This window comes from Rhodnius prolixus, unplaced genomic scaffold (genome assembly GCF_049639745.1).
Source record: "Rhodnius prolixus isolate KJV_2025 unplaced genomic scaffold, Rpr scaffold_8, whole genome shotgun sequence".
Taxonomy (NCBI): domain Eukaryota; kingdom Metazoa; phylum Arthropoda; class Insecta; order Hemiptera; family Reduviidae; genus Rhodnius; species Rhodnius prolixus.
In genome coordinates, this window is record NW_027411593.1 from 33,118,100 (window position 1) to 33,139,840 (window position 21,741).

At 32.2% G+C, this 21,741-nt stretch overlaps 4 protein-coding genes across 4 annotated transcripts; 3 read left to right on the plus strand and 1 right to left on the minus strand.

The window, feature by feature from the left end:
• The first annotated feature begins 1,469 nt into the window (after positions 1–1,469).
• LOC141451233 (TBC1 domain family member 15-like) lies at positions 1,470–6,933 on the plus strand. The gene is made up of 11 exons (XM_074122459.1): positions 1,470–1,815; positions 1,975–2,118; positions 2,338–2,452; positions 3,320–3,515; positions 3,901–4,085; positions 4,158–4,435; positions 4,913–5,111; positions 5,397–5,614; positions 5,705–5,902; positions 5,983–6,099; positions 6,500–6,933. Exons 1-11 carry the CDS (start codon positions 1,762–1,764, stop codon positions 6,782–6,784), a joined length of 1,989 nt encoding a protein of 662 aa, XP_073978560.1. The 5' UTR covers positions 1,470–1,761; the 3' UTR covers positions 6,785–6,933.
• Positions 6,534–14,850, minus strand: LOC141451232 (protein arginine N-methyltransferase 9-like). Its single transcript, XM_074122458.1, has 7 exons — positions 14,688–14,850; positions 14,494–14,617; positions 10,382–10,618; positions 10,134–10,301; positions 9,007–10,050; positions 8,143–8,296; positions 6,534–7,899 (listed from the first exon to the last, which is right to left on the minus strand). Exons 1-7 carry the CDS (start codon positions 14,848–14,850, stop codon positions 7,552–7,554), a joined length of 2,238 nt encoding a protein of 745 aa, XP_073978559.1. The 3' UTR covers positions 6,534–7,551.
• A 230-nt stretch (positions 14,851–15,080) lies between these two features.
• Positions 15,081–17,486, plus strand: GABPI (zinc finger DHHC-type palmitoyltransferase GABPI). Its single transcript, XM_074122464.1, has 5 exons — positions 15,081–15,221; positions 15,454–16,017; positions 16,145–16,321; positions 16,687–16,895; positions 16,962–17,486. Exons 1-5 carry the CDS (start codon positions 15,115–15,117, stop codon positions 16,997–16,999), a joined length of 1,095 nt encoding a protein of 364 aa, XP_073978565.1. The 5' UTR covers positions 15,081–15,114; the 3' UTR covers positions 17,000–17,486.
• Positions 17,487–18,485: 999 nt separating this feature from the next.
• Positions 18,486–21,321, plus strand: LOC141451236 (uncharacterized). The gene is made up of 3 exons (XM_074122465.1): positions 18,486–18,659; positions 20,014–20,809; positions 20,956–21,321. The coding sequence occupies exons 1-3, from the start codon at positions 18,534–18,536 to the stop codon at positions 20,958–20,960; spliced, it is 927 nt and encodes a 308-aa protein (XP_073978566.1). The 5' UTR covers positions 18,486–18,533; the 3' UTR covers positions 20,961–21,321.
• Positions 21,322–21,741: the final 420 nt, after the last annotated feature.

Genomic DNA, 21,741 nt, shown 5'->3' on the forward strand with positions numbered 1-21,741 from the left:
CCCTAAATTATGGGCAAGACGGTCGACCATTCAGGAAAGAGACGTCCTCCCTTAACGTTTGCAGACTCTCTATGAAGGCAATGGCTGTGATTTTTTACGGAACAGGTCGAATAAGTCTCACAAACCTGACCACAATCAAGAAAATTTCAATGTTTTTTTCAAGACAGGACTGAACAGTATGTATCCCTCAGGGATGGAGGTAATTCTCCATCTTGCACTTCCAAGTTTGATCGAGTGAAGGACAAAGGGAATCATCTTCAGTATCTCTGGAGAGGATATTGGAAATTTGGTATTGGAGGGTCCTTTGGTACCAAGGAGTAGACATTGTTGACTGCTAGCTTCTTGTGGAACTTCTCTAGAGATGACTTGAATAAGTACTACGCTTTGTAAAAAAAATTCCTCAAGGCTGAGTATTAGAATGGAGTGGAGTAGTGAAGTCACCCTTTTTTGTATTAAGGTTAATGCGATTATGTGATATACTGACGGAAAAGAGGACTCCTTAAAGAACCGTAGCTAGATTGTTTGGCTTAGATCAAGCACTCAGAATCTTCGAGTTACTTTTCCAGTCTCATCAAATTGGAAATTCATGAGTCTAGTTCAACCTGAACAGGAAATACCGGAACGGGATGGTATTTATATTTATGATAGCGTGGTTGCAATTCAAGAGCAAAATTCATGTGTTATCAGCCCGAAAATGATGTGGGAATGCCTTAGCAAACTTGATAACTGAGATAAGAATATAAATTTGCCATAATATGGGGTTACGAAGAAATCAACGTGGGAGAAATGAGGAAGTGGACAATTTGGCAAGGCTAGGAGCCGCATCCCCTTTCAAGGGTCTATTTTGGGGGGATAAATCACAAGTTCCTAGGAGAGGAGTTCAAGAAATAAGAGGAACCCAGCTGAGCTCTGGATCACCTACTAGGACGATACAGACGAAGATGTGATTGGAGATTGGTAGAATAAAAATAGGTGCGCAATACCAAACGGGGCATTATTGAGTCAGTGAACATCTGAAAAAGCTAGGCTTGGAACGCGTCAACAAGTGAAGATTTTGTGAGGAGATGGAGGAGACTCTAATTACTTGTTGGGCTGCGGAATTTTAGTTGAGAGAACAACAAATTCGTTCTTGATGGACTGTACTTATTTCTTTCGAAATAAACTGGCTTTATTTTTAAAGAATGAAATCAAGTACTTTAAAAAATAAATTAATTTATTATGGATATCTTTCCATTAGATTGTCTAGTTTATTATTATATCAAATTTTTAAAAGGAAAAGCAATTTTGAAGAATGAATTTTACATCAATAATTATAACATGAATAAATCATTTACTCAATCATATTGAGTTAACTAGGTCATAAAAATTATTAACAATATTAATCATTCTAAATATATTTACTGATTGCAATCACATAACCGTGTACTCGTACAGATGACATGGTTAAAGGCTTTACATTGATAGCTCAGTGCAAAGTGCAAAAAACAGCGGAAAAAAGGTTAACTAACTAACCTTCATTTAGTTTCAGTTCTCAGATCCTTCTTTATCATTTAACTTGTTCGAGATCGTCTGTACAAGTTATTATCGGTTGAAAGAATTTGTTACCATTTTTGGCTCGCATTGTGGACATTAATAAGTGTTATTAATTATCTTCTGTTTTACTTCCAAATTTTGGAATGGGTTAATTTCCAGCAGGGCCATTCCTATGCACAGTTGCAACATATATGTAAATTGGCTGATGTTTACAAGTTTCTATTTGATATGGAAAATTCTCTTAACAGAAGTAGTTCCTGTGAAACTTCATCCACAGGAAGGGTAAGTTGGGAGTCCTAATTTGTTGTTTGCTGATATTTTTATTGTGTTTATGCTGATATGTTTATTTACGGCATGTTAATTATCATTATTGATATTTGTGCCATAAAACTTGTTAAGCATGCAACGTTCCTTGTTTCACTGTAAATCTTTTTTTGTTAGGAAATATTTAGCCATCATGGTGTTATTTTGATACCCACGCCAGCCAACAAGGATGAAGGGTCTCAAAGTGGATTATTTATTTCATCGCAAAATTCCCGAGAAGAAGACGTTCAGTATGGAGGAATACTCAGCATAGTGAGTTATGTAGGTAATTCTTTTTATTAAGCTTTTGTGACGCTGACAGTTTATATTTAACAATTTCTCACGATTCTTCTTCACTATTGTTTGGTGATTTTCAAGGTTACTTGTCACTTGCCTTGATAACGTAGTGAAAAAATTGCTTAGTGTCTTATGTTTTAAAATTTTAATGAGGATATAGATTCCTTTGTTTATATATATATTTTTTACATTTTATTTTCATAGAACATTGGAAAATATATCGAATGGAAACCTAGTGAGGAATCAGTGGTAACAGAATGTATGGAACCAGAATGGGCAATGGTAAATACAACAACATGCCGTGGAAGGACTTCAAGTGGTATACAGTGATTTCATTCAAATAAGATTATTCTGTCCAACTAATATATTTAAATTAATCAACTTCGCGTTATTCTTTTCCAAGATTTGGTCCAAAAATGGAATAAAACAAACAAGAATTGGGTTTTATATTCAACTATGCAGCAAAAGTGATTTTGAATAAGCAATATTTATTATTCCAAATCACTTTGACAAATATTAGCTTCGCGATGACTTAAAACATATTTTTAGGTAACAAAATTTTCATGCCTTTTAAATTAAGTTCGCAATTAATTTTCTCTGGTTATTTATGGCCATTAAAATGGAGCAAATAACTATATTGAATGGGTTTTTATGATATAAGCTCTTCAGCTCTAAAATTCTGTCTGATCTTTGTTCTGGTGGTTTCCGTAAGTAAGACCATTCCAACACAACGCTTCTATAAATTTAATAGTTGTATTTTATTGTACAGATTGTACATTTTTTACAAATAAACGAAAATTTACTAGAAAAATCAGTTTTAGAAGAATGCTAAGGTAGAATTAGTAGTTTTGTTTCTCTTAGAAGTATCATTTCAAATTAAGATTATTTTAATGTTGAAAAGAGTTTTTTGAAAATAAAAATCGGAGTTAGAAGAAAATATCAGAAATTAAAACCGTGGGAATTTTAGTAAGGGGAAGTCGAGTGAGATTATTTAACCAGATTATTTTGTTATCTTAAAAAAGTACAGAAATCGGTTGTAACAGTGTTTATAAATAGAAAAAGCTACACGATTTCTTCTTATATTTATTTTCTCATATCCTTGTAAGTTGAAATGTCGTAACATAGTCAATTTTTTCAATAACTTGTTCCACATCCTATTTTCTGATTACATTTGTTAATATTTCAGAGAGTACTGATAATTCTCTTACAAGAATATACACTGTACGAATACCAATAGAAGATCTGAAAAGCCTGATGATATATGACAAAAAAACTAGGCTTGCCTTATTTCATAAGGATAAAAAAGAGCATAAATTTTTTTTCGAATTTCAAAATGCAGATTGTTTCCTTAGTGCACTTCGATCTGTTGTTAAACTTAAAAGGTAAAAAATGATTTCTAATTGTGGTGATATTCAAATTAAGAACGTTGAGTTGGTCTCTCACGATGTTTACATCTAATTTTTAAAAAATCGCAATACCTAGTATTGGTCTAAATCCGACATTAAAAAAAGTCCACATACCTCATTAGTTTTCTATGTTATTTCCTATTTGTTCTGCATCATGAATTTTTCTTTATATCTGGTATATTTTCTTTGAAAATGTTTGAACGTGCATTTTATGGAATAAGTTTATATGTTTATTTTTAGTTATTCAGTGTATTTCTATAACTTTTATGAAATTAAGAATTAAGAAAAATAGGTCTTATGTAAAAAAAAAATTGGAGAATTGAGAGGAGAAAGGCTATATAATTTTGTTCCGTTTTTAAAGGTCGCAGGAGGACAAACATATTTATTATGTTGTGGACGATACCAACGCTTTAATCGATCCATTCTCAGAATTAAATTTATTTCATGAAAACCATAGGGATACAGTTTGGCGTTACTTTAACAATTTTAAGAAAAGTCCTTACGAGACAACTCTTTCAACATTTTCCAAATTCACTGAATATTTTTGTAAGTACTATTTAGTCTTCATATTTTTGTACATAACTTAAACTATTTTTATAATTTTTGTCTTTCGATTAGTATATAGATCACCAGAATGGCGGCCGATTGAAGAAGACGTCGTACATATGTTCAATCGGGGACCAGCATCAATAATGCCTAGTAATTCGTCAAGGCAAGACGGAGAAGATGGTTACCATGTTGTTATGGAGAAAACTCGTCCATGTGCCTCACAGTTACCACCTAGAGTAATAATACCAAGAGGTCAGCCTCTTACCCTTAGCCAGTGGACAAATGCTCTTGACGCGGAAGGTCGTGTCGTTGATGAAGAATCAGTCAAGAAAATCGTTTTTGAAGGGGTAAGTAATAAAACAAACAATAGAATCTACTTTAGTTTTTATTTGTTACTCCTATAAAGCTTTGTAAGTTAGTAAAAAAGTTTGTCCATGATCTCCTCTCCTCTTTTTTAATCCGACAAATAATCGCAAGGTACTTAAGGCGTTACTATTTGCGCCATTACACCTAAACACTCGGTTCTTTACAATCGCAATAGCTGTTTGACTTCAATGTTCCATTGTTGCAACCTTTTTATGCATGATGAATAGCTTTTAGTGAAAACAACCGTCGGCGTAGTTTTAAGTACAGTGAGTACGTATTATCTATTGATAATAGATTTCTGTAATTTTTTTTTTTTTTTTTTTTTTTTTTTGTCGGCGCATCGACGTCTATGGCCATTAGCGCCCGATTTCTGTAATATAATAATATATAATTATTAATATCAATAATAATATATAAATAATAGGTTTCTATTAATTAAGAAACATTTTCTTTGGCAGGGAATAATTCCATCAATACGATATGAAGTTTGGAAATTCCTCTTAGGTTATTATCCTTGGAAATCTACCAGTTCAGAAAGACATGAATTGAGAAAAAATAAGGTGGAAGATTACTTTAAAATGAAGCTACAATGGAAGAGTATGTCACCTGAACAGGAAGCAAGATTTGCTGATTTTAGGGATAGAAAAAATCTAATAGGTATTAAGGGTTTTTGTTTAATTTTCCTTCATTTTTTTTAAGAATTTGTGTTGCTAAAAAACTTAGAAGTTGAAAACGTCCTATAAAATAAACCCGATGAAATTAAGATAAAAAATGATAAAGCCTTTCGTTTGATAATAAAATTAAGTCAGTGACGAAAATAATTGTGTTGAATATAAAGAAATGGGAAATGTGATCATAACATTAAAAAGTGACGCCAAACAATTCCATTTTATAATTAATATTTCTAAATCGTAATTTTGATTTGGTTTTGTTTTGTTATAGAGAAAGATGTAAATAGAACTGACCGTACATTGCCTTACTTTTCTGGTGAACGTAATCCTCATTTGATCTTGTTATACGACATCTTAATGACATATGTTATGTATAACTTTGATCTTGGATATGTACAAGGAATGAGTGATCTACTCTCACCAATATTGATTTTAATGTCTAATGAGGTTGATGCCTTTTGGTGTTTTGTTGGATTTATGGATAAAGTGGTGTGTTATTAGTTTTCTTTTTTGTTTTTATTATTAAGTTATTTTAATTTTTTATACTTAGAGCCCTGACTGACTTATTGATGTTTACAGTATAGAAACTTTGATGTGGATCAATCGGGTATGAAAAAACAGTTAAGCCAGTTACATACACTATTAACGGCCGTCGAACCTGAGTTAGCAGCTTATCTTGATGAGCATGATTCGGGTAATATGTTTTTCTGTTTTCGATGGCTGCTTGTTTGGTTTAAACGTGAATTTGTTTATAACGATATCATGACTTTATGGGAGGTAAGTTATTTTTTTTTTTTGAATATGATACGGTGGTACGCTTAGCAAGACTTTTTTTGCATTGTTTTTTTTCCCTTCAGTTACTATGGACTGGTTTGCCATGCGCTAATTTCCATCTGCTAATTTGTGTGGCCATTCTGGATAATGAGAAGAAGGTTCTCATGGAAAGTGGATACGGTTTTACTGAAATTCTTAAGGTATTTTACTCACATTATTTACCTCCTACATAACAAATTCTATTTCTTATTGTATAACAACAGAGCTCCGAAAGTAGTTAGGGATATTAAAAACAATGTATGTATAGCAGATAGCATATACATATGTTTATTTAGTGCCAACTTCTTCTAAAGAATAATTTTACCGTCGCTAAAACCGAAATAGTCTCACAGTTTCTTGAAAGTAAGGATTAACTGTAAAGTGCACAACTGCACTTTTTCTTTTCTTTATGCTGGCCGAAGAGTTTTGCAGTTTTTAGCGATTTTTTTTACCTTCCTGGTAATAGTAGGCATTGTGACAATTAAACATGAAATTTTTTGTAAAAGAAATTACTTAGTGCATCTAAGTGGAACTAATATTATGATTTGTTTTTATTTCTAGCACATAAATGATTTATCTTTGAAGATGAGTATGGATGATATAATTATGAAAGCGACAGCAATATACAACCAACTGAAAACTTCTTCAAATTTGACCACCTCCACCAAAAGAGTGATTGGGCTTGTAGTCAGCGAAAGTGGTACGCACAGTACAAGTAGTGACGACGAAAGTGTTGAAGAACAAGAACGTGATATGACAATGCCTGATAGTAATGCTTCATTTAGTACATCTTTTGACACTGACATAGAAAAAAATTGTGAAAAAGGGATAATGTTCCACATGTAATTATGTTGAATTTTTTTTCATGTTGCATACATTTTATTCTAGAATTAAAATAAAACAAAAACAAAAAATTGTATACTTTTATAGAATTGTACAAATTTATATTTTCATTAAGCAATATGTATATTTATTACAAAGTTTATTTGCAAAAATGTGTTTACTTCAATTTGGAGTGAGACGAAATTTTCTGCTAGAATTGACTGATCGTATTTAGTTTTGCTTAAATAGGTTAGACTCGTGGAAAAACACACTTCAGGTAACTAAATGTACTTCCCACATTATTTTTGTTTAATCCTGTAAATGAAAACTTTTTGCAAAGATTCGTCATTGTTCCAACGTAATACAGAAGCGTGACGTATCTGAAGGACTCAGTAGCATAGGGAAAATTATTTTCTTATGAATGACAAAGAGGACAAACTCCTTTAGAGACGTGCTGAATAAAACTAAAAGAATATGCAGTGGATTTTTTGCTTAGGCCAGTAAAAAAAAAAATATCTTGGTTCTTTCAGACTTATTCAAATCTGTGGTCTTTATGGTGTAGATTCTACCCTATAGAATGATTTCTTTAGGAAAATAAAATTTATAACAGGAGTAAAAATATACTTTATTCACAAAATATTCTTAATCTTATGAAATAACAGCTTTTGGCCGTACATTTTATTTATTATTATTATTATTACTTTTTTTGCGCGACGAATGTTTTGGCCATCTTTTGTTACTCTCACGTTTAGGGGTTTTGCTTTTAATAACTGTTTTTAAAGTTACAATAATTATCTTTTACATTTTTCTACAGAAAAATATAAAAAGCATGAATGATAGATAGCTCTTATTTTGATTATATCTGACTTTTTCACTTCAATTCGTGGACTTATTAACCAAGCACACTGATTTATGAAAGAATCACTAGCAATCGTTGAATAGCTATATTCAATAAAAATACAGTCAAACCAGTATAATATAGCATTTAAACAACCTTCTTCAATGATCTCAACTTCTTTTTCAAATATAACATTTTCGTCAAGCGATAAATTTTCAATATTTAATTGGCCAATTGTAAATTGCATAGAGAGTGTTTTATGAATAATTTCATCCACTTTTAGATCTATGTGGTATGGTACCTGAAATTGCAAAGCGAAAAGATTGCTATCAGTTTAAATAGTAAAAATAAAAATATTAGAATATATTACTTCATAGTCACAAAGTTATTTTTTTTCTGATCGTTGATAGTAAGGGAAAAAATCAAACTGAAACCATAAATATAAGGGTGTTTTCATACATTCCTACAGAAGAATTTGTAATCTGTGAACCAATAGTAAATTTTTTACTTTCTCTTTTAAACGTACGTATAGAGCAATCTGTACCTTATAATGATTGATGTGCTCGGCTACATTAATTTCTGTCATTAATAATGGATTGGTCACTTCTGATCCATTAGTCAAGTGTAGTGAATCAACAAGTATACAACGTACATTTATTTGGGACGGTAGAAGGAATCCATTAGGATGTAAAGCTTGCCTAAAAAAAAAAAAAAAAAATTATAATTTTAATTGTTTGTTCTTGAACACAACAAAATTTTGAGTTATGATTAAGTAATAGAAAGTAGGTTAAACTAAACAGAGGACGAAAATCTTGCAGAGGCACTATGTTTGGAAGTTTTTCTTTCTGACATTCACACCAGTATCTAATAATATTTGAGTGCTTTTAATATTTATGTTTCTCTCCTCACTCGTTCTCTTTTTTAAATTTCTTTTCTCAAAAGTTAAGGCTGGCGATTTCATCTTCTCGAAGTTAGTTATTTTATTCTTCAATCTATTGACAGATTCAAGTATCGTGTACTTGAGGATTAATGGAAGGTGGTAGTCAGAGAAAAGAGTTAAGGAGACAGCTGCTGCATGAATGTATTACACTCAATCTGGAGTCGTAATGTATGCAACCTTATTACCAAGTTTAAAATGTAAACATAATTCGTAGAAAGCCTCGTAAAATGGAATCCAAGGCATGGACGCTCACAAATACAATGCAGTGATGGAGGGGAGTGTTCGAAATACTCCTTCTTAAAGTATCCAATAGTAAGAACTGTAAGAGAAATGGTAGGTTCTAGGCACAATCCTAGATCGTATTAACAAACAGAAGATGCGGAAGTGCCCTCCTTACAGAAATACCTTGGTGAATAAGAACAATTTTCCTTACTTAACAATTTAATAATAAAAATAAATAAAAAATACCTTATTGTACTCAAATGGTTAATAATATCGTCATTGAATTCTCCAGTAGTTTGGATGCAGTGTAGTACAATTATGTCAAACTGGGCGACAGAATTTTTCAAGAGATTCTGGCAATCTTTCCACGTAATATTTTCAAATTTATTTCTATTGATGTTGTTTTCCTTAAGAATACAATTAAATTTCTCTTCATCTATTTTAGCTACTGAAATTACATCTGCATTGCACTGTTTTGAAAATAAAAACCCTAGTACTGGAAATGGAGATAAATCAAGTACTTTATTTATACTTTTTAATAAACCGCGACTTTTAAGTTTACCCATAACATTTGTGAAGATACTTTGTAGAGATAAGCAATTCAAGTATTTGATCATTTCTTGCGGCACTTCTATTAAACCTTCGTTAGGCTCACTTACATTTGTAACAGATGCTGATAGTTCTCCGTTTGTACATCCAACTTTTATTTTAATAAGCGAGTTTTCTTCTACAAAATGTGTTTGATTAAGAGGAAATATTGCTTGATCCCAACAGCGATTATTACTAAACTTTGGAGATGATGTCACTACTATATTTTCATCTAAATATAAATCAAACCAAACTGATAAGGCATCTACAAAACCTTCTTTTGTACATTTAATAGTTGAATCATGAATATTTTTGTCTCCATTTAAATACTGTTTCAACTCTATTATATTATTAAAATTGATTTGAAATATTTTTTCAGGATATGAAAGGCATTTATGTTCAACTAATCGCAAATTTTCAGTGTCGTACGGTTCTGTTCTGCTTGAAGTTAATTTACTTTTATCGAGTTTTATAATGTTATCTATAAGTCTTTCTTTTCCAAATACATAATTCATTCTAGCTATTTTTAAGCACTGAATTGGTGTAACATACAATGACGCCTTAAAAGGTATAATTTCCCCATAAACGCTATCAGTTTTTTTACTTAAGGAAATCAGATTTTCCCAGGCGTGTATTATTGTTTGCAATATTCTTTCACCAAAAAGTGCTGCATCAACTGTTTCCGTGACAACTAAAGAACATCTGAAAATGGTAAATAATGCTTTCCTTAAAGCAGAACATAACAACAAAACTAAACGACGGCAGAGAAAATTAAAAATAACCACCTGTTGGGCATATCTTCCGGTATTATAATATCATTTGATAGCTTGGGAATTAACGTTATATCCTGCTGCATATGGTTCGAGGATAACACTCGATTTGCTAGCTCAACCATAGTTTCTGAATAATCGCATGCGTATATTTTATCAGCTCCCTCAAATTTAGCATAAATACTAAAAAATATTCTTTTAAAATATTGAATTATAGAAAAAAATAAAATAAATGAGAGAAGTAGTGGCATTAACATTTATACCTCAACAAACCAGTTCCAGTGCCAATATCTAAAATGGAGTTATGACCTTTTTTAATTTTGTTTGAAATTGCTTTTCTAAAACTCTGGTTTCTGTTGTCATCATTAAGCATTCTAAAGTGCCAACGCTCAACAGATTCATTAAATAAATTGTACAAATTTCTATGGGCTGGTACGTATTCATCATTTATTTTAAGTGCAAGAAGAAAATATTGACCAGCTTCCTTCCGATAATTCAAGCTGAAAAGTGAAAGCGAAAATAATCTAGATTAGATTAGATTAGACTAGGGTGGCCTCAAGGCCTACGCCACTGCGACCCCTTTGGATCTATTGTGGCTCCCCTCACTTTAAAGTTCACTCTCCAGACCTGTCCTTTTAATCAGACTCTTAATGCTGGAGAGCGACTCTTGGGTAAAGCTCACAGGCCTTGGCTTTTCCTCCCCGAGAAGTAACATCCTTAGCCACACGAGCCCCTCACACTGACACAACACGTGCAGTGCCGTTTCCTCCTCTTCCTGACAGAACCTACATAGGCTATCATCTGCCAGGCCCATGCGATGCATGTGTTTCCTGAGCCTACAGTGGCCAGTTAATAGGCCTACAATCATCCTTATAGCCCCACGGCCTTGACGGATTAATTCTGCAGTCAGCCTCGGCGAATAGCCTTTAATAAACTCCTTCGCCTGTCTCTGCCCAGTGGTGGCAAGCCACCACTCCTGAGACCTACTCTGCACCCATAAGTTAATGGTCGCAGCCTTAACACACTTCGGAACCCCAAAACAGGGCTCCGGGTCAACGAAGCGTCCCGCAGAGCCTTCCCGGGCCAATAAATCTGCCGCTTCGTTTCCTTTATGTCCTGAATGACCAGGTACCCAGACCAGAAAGACCTTATTTTGGTCACTAATTTCCTTCAGGGCACCCAGACAGTCCCAAACCAGCCTTGAGTTGACCTGGTAGGAACTAATTGCCCGTAGAGCAGCCTGACTATCCGAGAAAATTACGACCTTGGAATTAATAATTCCTCGCCCTTTAATCTCGGCAGCACAGAACCTAATTGCAGCTAGCTCAGCCTGAAAAACTGTAGCTAGTTTTCCTAGGCTAACCGAAAAGCTATATTTCGGTTTCGCCCCGTACACTCCCGCTCCCACACCCTCCTCCGTCTTGGAGCCATCCGTGTACCATATTGAATCTCCCTCAACTGGGGGCCCTCGTGTCCAAGCCTCCCGGTCCCCAATACAGACTTTGAAAGGCTTGTCGAAGTTATATTTGGGAGTCATAAAGTCCGAAGGCAGGCCCAGAATTGGGTCGGCCTCCAGCTCCTCGTACAACTCTTGATACGCTCCTCCATGCCTGACGGTAATGGGAGCTTGTCCTATCATAAGCCTAATGACAACGGCCTTTACAACGCCTTGAATATATATGTGCAAAGGGGGCAAATTTAATAAAACCTCCAAGGCCGCAGTAGGGGAAGTCCTCATGGCACCAGTAACACTCAGGCAAGCCAGCCTTTGAATACCACTTAGTGCTCGGACTCCACCCACCTGCAAGGTTTTCGCCCACCATGCTACCGCCCCATGTGACACCATGGGTCTTATTACACTCTTGTAAATCCAGAGTGTCATCTTAGGGCTCAAACCCCAACTTTTCCCACACAGCCTTTTGCAGTATCCTAAGGAAACCTTAGCCTTGTGGGAAATCATATTTAGGTGTGAATTCCATGTGAGCCTTTTATCGAAGATAACTCCAAGATACTTGGCCTCCATGGACAAGGGGATAGTAACTCTCCCCAAAATTGGTTGCTCCAGTCCACCCAGATTCTTCCTCCTTGTGAAAGGGACAACCCTAGTCTTATGCGGATTGATGGAGAGACCTTCCGCCCTACTCCATCTATCCACAATATTAAGCGCTCTCTGCATGCGCTCCGAAACCGTATTAGCGAAACGCCCTTTAACAACCACTGCCAGGTCATCTGCAAAGCCTAGGCAGTAGAAGCTCTCCGCCGACAGTTTCACTAAGAGGTCGTCGACCAGAACCGTCCACAAAAGAGGTGACAAAACACCCCCTTGCGGGCAGCCTCTAGCCACTCTGACCTCTACCGAACAGTTGTCTAATGTGGCCATAACAATTCGGCCTAATAAATTAGACTTGATCCACTGACAAATTGTTGGCGCTAGACCTCTCCTTGGCAGAGCATCAATCAAAGACATAGCCGAGACATTGTTAAAGGCCCCCTCTATGTCGAGAAAACCGGCTATAGCAATTTCCTTGTCCTCTAAGGACTTTTGGAGCAGCCTCTATGGGCTGGTACGTATTCATCATTTATTTTAAGTGCAAGAAGAAAATATTGACCAGCTTCCTTCCGATAATTTAAGCTGAAAAGTGAAAGCGAAAATAATCTAATAACTTTTTTTTCTTGGTGCACCTATATTGCCAGAATCACAAAACTTGTGGAATGAAAGAAATATACAGATATCATAATATTCAAATGTTCACAATGAAAATTAGAAAAATCGCGAAGTTCAATTATGTTAAGATCATTGTTCTATAAAGTATATATAGAGGAATGTGACTTTTCTGAAATTATTTTTATAAATTCCTTCACAATTACAAGAAATATTAACATTTCTTTACAATTTAGTGATTCTTCAAGGTAACAGTTTTGTGGTCGCTCTTTAAAAAAAAAAAAGTGTACCTTACGGGAATTAGAAAGTGCAATCAAACTTCAAAAAACAAACATTATTCTAGCCTTGCTATCTTACTTAATTTATTTAAGAGATTTAAATTTATTTGAGATAAAGGTGAATTTCTTGGAGACTGGACTGTTTTTGTGCCCCAATAGACACAAAGGGGTAGCTCTACTAACACAATCTTCAAGTAGTTACACTCAGTAGAATTCATAACTGAACATACAAATTTTAACAATAAGAGTAAGACTATTCTGATTAGTCAAAATATGTGGTAAGAGTTAGCTATAGCTAGGTTTGGAGGTATTAGTAGAAATGAAATATATCTGGACCTAAATGGAAAATGAAGTAATTTCTCATTACAGACAATTTTTTTAATTTCTTAACAGTAAACTAAGCAAAATGCCCTGGGCCACAGATCACATTTAACTGAAGATGGTTGAATATGACAAGATTGCTTTAATCTTTGGGGTGATCCAAAAATGTCTGCAACAGCGGATATATACATACATACATGTGTGGAATAAAGGAATATCATCTTGGTAAAAGTAAAATCTATAACCTTTCATTAAAAATGATTTACACACAAGTACTACAAATGAGTTAAATCTCGTTATTTTATTACGTGAAAAGTATAATGAAATAAATCTCTTCTAATAATAAAATGTAAGACAACAATTATAAAACTACATTAGCTGTGACATTTTCTTTAGAGAGTTTGAAATTAAACATTTTAAATTGTAATTTTAAATTATTAAACCACTTATCGACGTGTTCTGTAAAATTGTGGATTAGAATGTAACTAAATGAATATATTTCATATGGTTTGCCTTCATATTCTATGAAAACTTTAACACTGACGAGTGGAATCAAGTTGAAAGTTGAAAAGTTATTATTGTTAACATTATATACTACCGGGTAACCTAATATCATCCCGAATACTTTTGGGCTGCACAATTTTGAAAAAACAGCATAATAGGAGTTCTCAGTTTTTTCACTACAGAGTTCATTGATTTCTTTTTGCAAAACCTTCATCAAGCAATCATCTTCATGAGGTGACACCACAGATAAGTCACTTTCCTCACTGATATCCATAAATTTAAAAAATGTTTTATCGGTCAGAACACGATTAACGGAAATATTATTTACTATAAATATATCGTTTTCTGAACAAATAAGAAAAATATAAGAATGCAAAAGATTGTATATTTTTAACTGTGAAATAAGTAATTTCAAAGTGGAAACCGCTGGAAGTGTTCCAATGTCCCACAGAAAACTAGGCTTCGTACCACAATCAACAACTTTGAAATTTATATAAATTTTCTTGTAATGTTTACCCCATTTCTTTCTATCTAAATATTCCATCAATAAAGGCTTCCACATTTCAAAATCGTTAACCAGACAATTAAATGATTTCAAACTCATGTTCACCTGTAAAGTAGCTTGCCTAAGTTATTGTAAAGAATGTGATTTTGATAATACTCTAACGCAACTTCATAACAAGAAAAGAGTTCTGTATATCTTCCACTAGCCAGTAAATCTTTTTCCCATCCGCCTAAAAAACAAGTCAACATAAGAATCATTTCAAATAAATTAACACAGACTAAGTATACATATTTACTTACTGATTGCAGTAATCATTAAACTCTCTAGTTTATCCTTCCACTGGGGCTTTAATTTCAAAACTACTAATAAATGTGCAAATGATCTTCCTGGTTTATCTTCCTTTAAATATTTTTTGGCTAAATACAAAGATCTACTGATAACTTCTTCTTCTCCATTTTCCATTATCCTTAACTTCTAAACTATTTTTATTAAGTTAGGCAGAAGAAACATATAACTTTCTCTTATTTGAAAAACGTACTTGATTTGCCCAATAGACATCAAATTAACGCCCTATTCAACTGATTAATGTTTGGATAACCAACTGTTAACCTTCCTATTTTGTGTGATACTATTATTGCGGGTCTATCGTTACATCAATAAACTCTAATCAAGTTGTGATATTTTTAAAGATTTGATGTGACTGAACAGCATGTTTAAAAAAAGAAAATGACCAAGTCCATGTGTTGCTGTGAATACATTGACCTTAATGGAGAAGACAATCATATTCTGGGATGCTGTTGTAATTGCCATGAGGTGGATGACTGTTTTGAAAGGTACGCTTAGGAATGATTATAAACTTTCTTGGAAAAACTGTTTATCAATTTTTTTTTTCAAATAGAGATCATTTTTTGTTAATGTACAATCTTTAAATTATCTTTCTATACAAGTGGCCGACTTTTAGAGAATATACCTACCAAATTAGTTTTACAAATCCTATTTTTCTCATTTGTTTTTATAAACAATTTGTCTTCCGGAACAACTGAATTAAAGTCGATTTTTTTTCAGGATTATCACCGGTAAAAGGATACCGTTGAAAATTATACAAAATATAATGTTAAGTGCAAGTGATCGTTTTAGAATTCCATGGGTCGGAGGTGCCCGCAAAGTATCTTTGGATGCCTTATTGCCTGTGGTATTGTTATCTATTTTTATTTTTTGTGCAGCCCAAGGAGTGTGGATGTCAGTGGTTGCTTTTGCATTCTTACCAATCTTTTTAATATATGCACATTTTTTATATATGAAACTGTATTCACAAACGCATTTCTTCTATTCCTGGAATATAACGTCAACGCTCTTTGTTTTCACACTATTTGAATTTGTTGGTGTGAACATCCTGGAGATAAGAGAGGATGAGAATTTGGCCTTTTTTAGTTTGACCATTGCGGTACTTTTTAGCATCTATAAAGTAAGACAGAGAGAGCGAATGTCTTTTGTGGTAACTGAATTTCAACAGGATTCTTCTAATTTAAACAATTATTGTCTAGACTGTAACATTAGGGTTCCTACTAGAGCATTTCATTGCTACACTTGTCAAGTGTGCTTAATGCAGAGAGATCAGCATTGTGCTTGGTAAGCAATTCTCAGTTGTTTTTTTAAGAAAACATTAACAATTACAATTGGTATTTGGAGTCAATTTGATTTTCTTAAGTTAGAAAATACATTAGCATAAATGATTAAATTATGTTGGATTTTTCAGGCTAAACTGCTGCATTGCGCAGTTTAATCATTCGTGGTACATGTTGTTTTTAATATTCAACTTCAGTCAGTTGATATTGTGTTCAAATCTTATATTAACAACGGCGTGTCATCCGTTTAAATTTTGGGGAGCGATAATGCTGCCCGATGATTGTAGTGATGTCTATTATGATAGTCAGTAAGTACGTAAATTATTTTTGTGTTATATTAAGAATTGTAGAGAAACATTTCTATATACTGAGAGTCAAAATTTCTAGATATTTACCATATCCATAAAACTTGCTAGAATTCTTATTAAAAAAAAAAAAAATCCCGCACTTTTTCAAATCAAAAATCAAGTATTATACTTATCATCATTCTTTATACCTGCAATTTAGGAAGCTAGAAATATGTCTCTTTATAGATTTTAACCTTTTTTTTCTATTCCAAGCAGATGGTTTTTAGAAGTTTTTCTATAAACTTTGATAAATACGTTTCAGAGCATGCCTAAAAAGGTGAAAATCCACTTATGCAACTTCAAATACTCTCTTATATTTATTCCAGGTTTGCCATTTGCTTTGTTACATCGCTATACTGTTTCGAAGCATCCATATTTGTGGGGGCGATACTTATACATGAGTGCTGGCTAATTACTATTGGAATGACTGGTCATGAATTTAGAAATCGAAATAGGAGATCACTATGCTGTGGATTGTTAGCATCTCGCCCTTACAGTAAAGGCTTTATAAGAAATTGGATTCATTATTTCAGAGGTAAATTAAATAAATTTATACATTAATTATATCCTTTTTATATATTAATTTATTCTTAAATTTTAGGTGGTGATAATCAAAGGGCATATTACTACAATATATGAATAGTATAAACACTATTGCCTCAGCTAGTCAAATTTCTATCGCATATTCCTTAAAGAGTTCCTGATATAAAATGGAGAGCTTTATTGGACTTATAGAAGAAAATTTGCTCATATTATCAACATTCGATCGTTTAGTCCTTCCATTTTAGTGTAATCGTTATTTAATATAAAAAAGTTTAGCTTTGCTAGCAAAAGCCTTAAGGCAATTTTAAAAAATAACTTCTAATAGTGCACTGAAGCCTTTCCATCTCAGCATGGAGTGCCACTTAAAACGCTCAAATAAATCTTTGTACACCTATAATTAGATTTACTGTATTCTAAGGTTCCTCGATCATTTATGTTTAAACTTTTTATGAATTAAAAATTTATGTTTTTAAAGAAAAAAAAGGGACGTTTCAATTCGCCATGAATATTTTCATTATTATTTTTTTGTTTTGTTTTAAATTCAGTAACTTTGTACTGAATAAACATTTATTGAAAGTTTAAATTCAAATTTATTTACTTTAAACTCCATTTTTCTTACTGCTGCCGATAGAATTTGCAAAATTTGCAAATTCTACAAATAATATATATATATTACTGGATATTTAACTATAAATATGATGTATATATATAGTTTCTTAGAGAGAAAGGGAGGAAGAGTGCTTAGAGTTGAGGTGTTACCTTAAAAATTTATTTAAATCATTTTATAAGTAAATTAATGAGGTCAAAAAATGCTGCCAAACTGAAGAACAGCAATTGAAAGTAACAGCCAATAAGCAACAGTAATAAGTAAAACAAAACATTATTTTAAAAGTTAATTTTTACAGTTCTGTTCAAAATGATCTGAAATTGATTAAAATTAATCTAACAAGTGGTTCTAAAATGTCAGGGGCATTTATAATTTTGGTAACGAGTTGGTCACCAATATAGAGTTTTCTGCCTATACTAGTCTATGTGTGACCTATTAAACAATGTCGTTGAAAAGTTAGAACTAATAACTTTGGAGAGTAAGAAACTAGCCTCTACCAATCAAACTATTCGTTACTGAGGTTTAGAATATATTGAGGCAATTTTGCGTACCTGCGAGTTTTCGATTTTCATAATTCGATTTTCACTTATAGTTACCAGTTAGAAAAAGTTGTATTTGTTTATTTTTAATGTGAATCCATATCTGTTTTGCCAAGTAATCTTAAAAGATGAAAATCGCAGGCTTTAATATTTCGTTTAGATGTGATTATAAGACCTGATTTAAGGTTTTGGTGAAAATAAAATTAAACAATAATTGTTTTCAAATATACTATACAATATTCTTGCAATTAATTACCGCTCTAAACACTAATTAAATTAGTAATTGTTAAAATAATTGAGCTTCCAAAGAATCGAAAAAACGTAAAGAAAAATCGATCACTAAATTGTTATTTTAAAAAATCACTTTTTGATTGAGAATATGTTTAAACAATGAATTAAAAATATAATATATTCTTTGTTTACTTAGTGAGAGTATATATATACGAAGTAAAATGTTCTCAGCAATTAGTTTATTTTTTTTAAAATGTACTTTAGAAAAATGTATTCTAATAATCTCTCTGAATTACCTGTCAAATCTACAAAAGAAGCACACGCAACTGCACTGATGCTCAAATATATCGCATTTTTTGCGTTGACCATTTGTTTAATTGTAAGTAATTTTGTTTTTAATTATTTATTTATATTGAAGAAAAAAAATAAAAGAAAAGGAATTGGGATGATCTATGTAGACACTGTGTTGATCTTAAAAATAGGTTTAAAAAAAATAAAAAAATTGTTGAATTCTCCAGTGAAGAGTTACTAAATGGTAAGGAAAATTCAAAAACTAAATTTTATTCCTCAATACAAATAAGCTAGGATTAAAAGTTTTGGAAAAAATTATTATTTTTAAATCGAAAGTCCTTTAGTTTTCATAAAATAAATGAGAGTGATAACTTCCTGCGTGAATAATTTTGGTCTCTGTGACGACATTAATTTCAGATGGGTTAATTCTTGTTGCCACCTTTTGAAGTACCTTTTAAAGAAAAAAAATTCTACCTGTAGTAGTTTTACATACTTGAAATTTTCCCAATTTATTTAACCTAAGAAGAAAATGATTTAGGGGGAAAAGATAACATTTAAGGTAGAAGTATAATAATATGGTTAACAATACTTTCTATGACACGACAAGGTGTCCTCTTGTGGTAGACTCTTCAGGTAAACTAGAAGTGGCGATACAGCCTCTAAATTATTTACTGTTTAAGAGACTCTTCAGCGCCGCCCTTCGTATCTCATAATCACGAGAGTAAGAACTGCAGGTTTTGTTGAAAAATAATTTTTAAACTTGTGCACAAATAATAAAACTTTATTTGTTGCTTTGAAATTTGTAAAACTATAAGCTAAGGGTAAGAGGAGGGGAAATATTTTAAAATCATTAAAAAAGCAAACCAAATTTAATGCGCATTATGGTAGCTACTATTAAACAATATACTTCTAAAATATCTTTAAAAAATAAGTCTTAAAATAGAATTTTAATTATTTACACGTTTACAATATTCATTTTTAAAAATGATTTCGGTGTAATAATTTTATTAATTTCAAAATACGATAAGTCGTATAAGTCAGTTAGCTCGAATTAATACACACACCTTCACCTCAATGGAAAATTAAATAATAAACTTTGCTCCAAACACTGCCTTAAATTAAATTGTTTGATTAGTTTTTGGTGTTTGGCTGTGTGCTTAAATACCTAATACATGGAAAAGAACAAAAAAAAATACTTTTGTATCAGAATTAAAAAGTAATTAATCTAAAGGAATAAACTAGCTAAATTAATTTCTTGTTTGTAATTTTTTAATGATGAACTATTACTTGATAAACAAATAAAGCTTCCATACTGACGATTTATTTAATAATGGTTATTTCATTTTTTACGTATGATGCACAATTGACTTTTCGGGAATCATTTAATAATGAAATAAACCATATTAAAATAATTTAAAAAACTACATTATTTTTTGCAACAGGTATGCGCCATTTGCGTGAGAGTATCTCTTATACCGTACAAATCATCTATTCCCGAAAAAGTTACACCTATCCAAGGGGAGGAATCAATAGGCAACGACCAAGTACAAGGATATATTGTCGGTGGTAACATTCAATTAGAACCCATAGCTACCATTTATTCAGATGATGAGCCAGCAAATGAAGAAAGTAGAGTAGCTGTGAGAGATAATTTTAAACAAGTTTCAAAAACTCAGGAATCTCAATCGGAAACATCAACAATTGTGGCAACGATAACCTCAGCTTTTCCAATTTCATTTACTTTCCCAAACTTTGGAGCAATTTTTAAGGTACAAGAAAATAACGAGAAGGATGATGAAGTAATAATCACTGATAAATATGGCATTGTAAATGAAAGTTCAAATCTGAATGAAAATCAATGCCCCCTTAGAAAATGGTTTCCTACGTTTTCTTCTGAAGATGAAGATAAAGATAAGGAATCGGAGAAAAACGGTACAGAGAATGATGATGGTACTCCTTTTGTTCTATTTTTGTTTCCATGGTTTTTCGGATCAGAGTCTGATTCTGAGAAAACAAGTTCGGAACCGACAAGTACTATTGAACGGTTTAGACTTATTAATATGTTATTAAACTTTTCGAGAGATGAATCATATCTCTATCCAGTGGAAGAAAATAGTACTCAGGTAGAAGGAGAATATTTATTTAAAGTTCCTACATTCAATAACACATCTCTTTCTAAAGAACAGCCAGAAAGGACCAACAATTCACAGACTGCATTGGCACTAATCCCAGCAGCTGGTAATGAAATTTTAGAATATTCTTATAAATTGGCTTTTTCTAGTATTTTAAATGATTTTATTTAAGCATATTTATATAATTTTTTAATGTAGTTATTTTTATTAATGATTTTGATTGCTTCTAAATGCAAATTTTTTTGTACTTAGGTTAATTTCTACACTTTTACCGGAAAAAAACCGGAACAACTATAATCTGTCCTTAAATTCGACTGGATTTATTAAAGCGATTTTTTTGTTCGCCATCATTCAAGCCTGCAGTGTCAAAATTTAGAACGTTTTTGGATACTATATTATTATTACAGGAAGAAAATAAAAGTTTAGAAATAGAACTTGCTATAATTATATTTCTACATTAAAGATAAATGAATGATTATTGTAATTTTTTAGTGGACAGGTTTTGCTCTAATTTATTCATTTGCTTTAACTTATGCTAACCTTAGTTATACTCGTATTTTCTTTACTGTACTTTATAGTGTTTTTATTTTAGGAAATAAAGAAATTTTCAAATGAAAATTCTACAATTCATAATTTGAATGTACATAACTCGTTTGTCACTATTTTTTTAAAACCTTTCGGCGTGGATTGTGAAACCCAACATGTAACTTATCTTTTCTCTTAATAAGAGCCACTTTTGAGAACATAAATCTCTGCAAAATCAAAGCATTGTTCAAAAAAATCTCGTAAGAATGTTTTATTCTTGTTATTTTTTAAAAAAATAATCTCGTTAGACAATAAGTTCATTCTTATTCGATTTTAATACATTTTGCATTTTAATAATAGTCAGTCAACATTAAGTGTGTACTGCCCTTTGATTTTACAGTGCAAACGTGGCACTGCTTTCTCTCATTCATTCTCTCCAAACGCAACGCAAAGCGTTTTATACATTTATAGTAATTCCGATGTAGAAGGTTGACTTAATTTGCTACTTTGGAA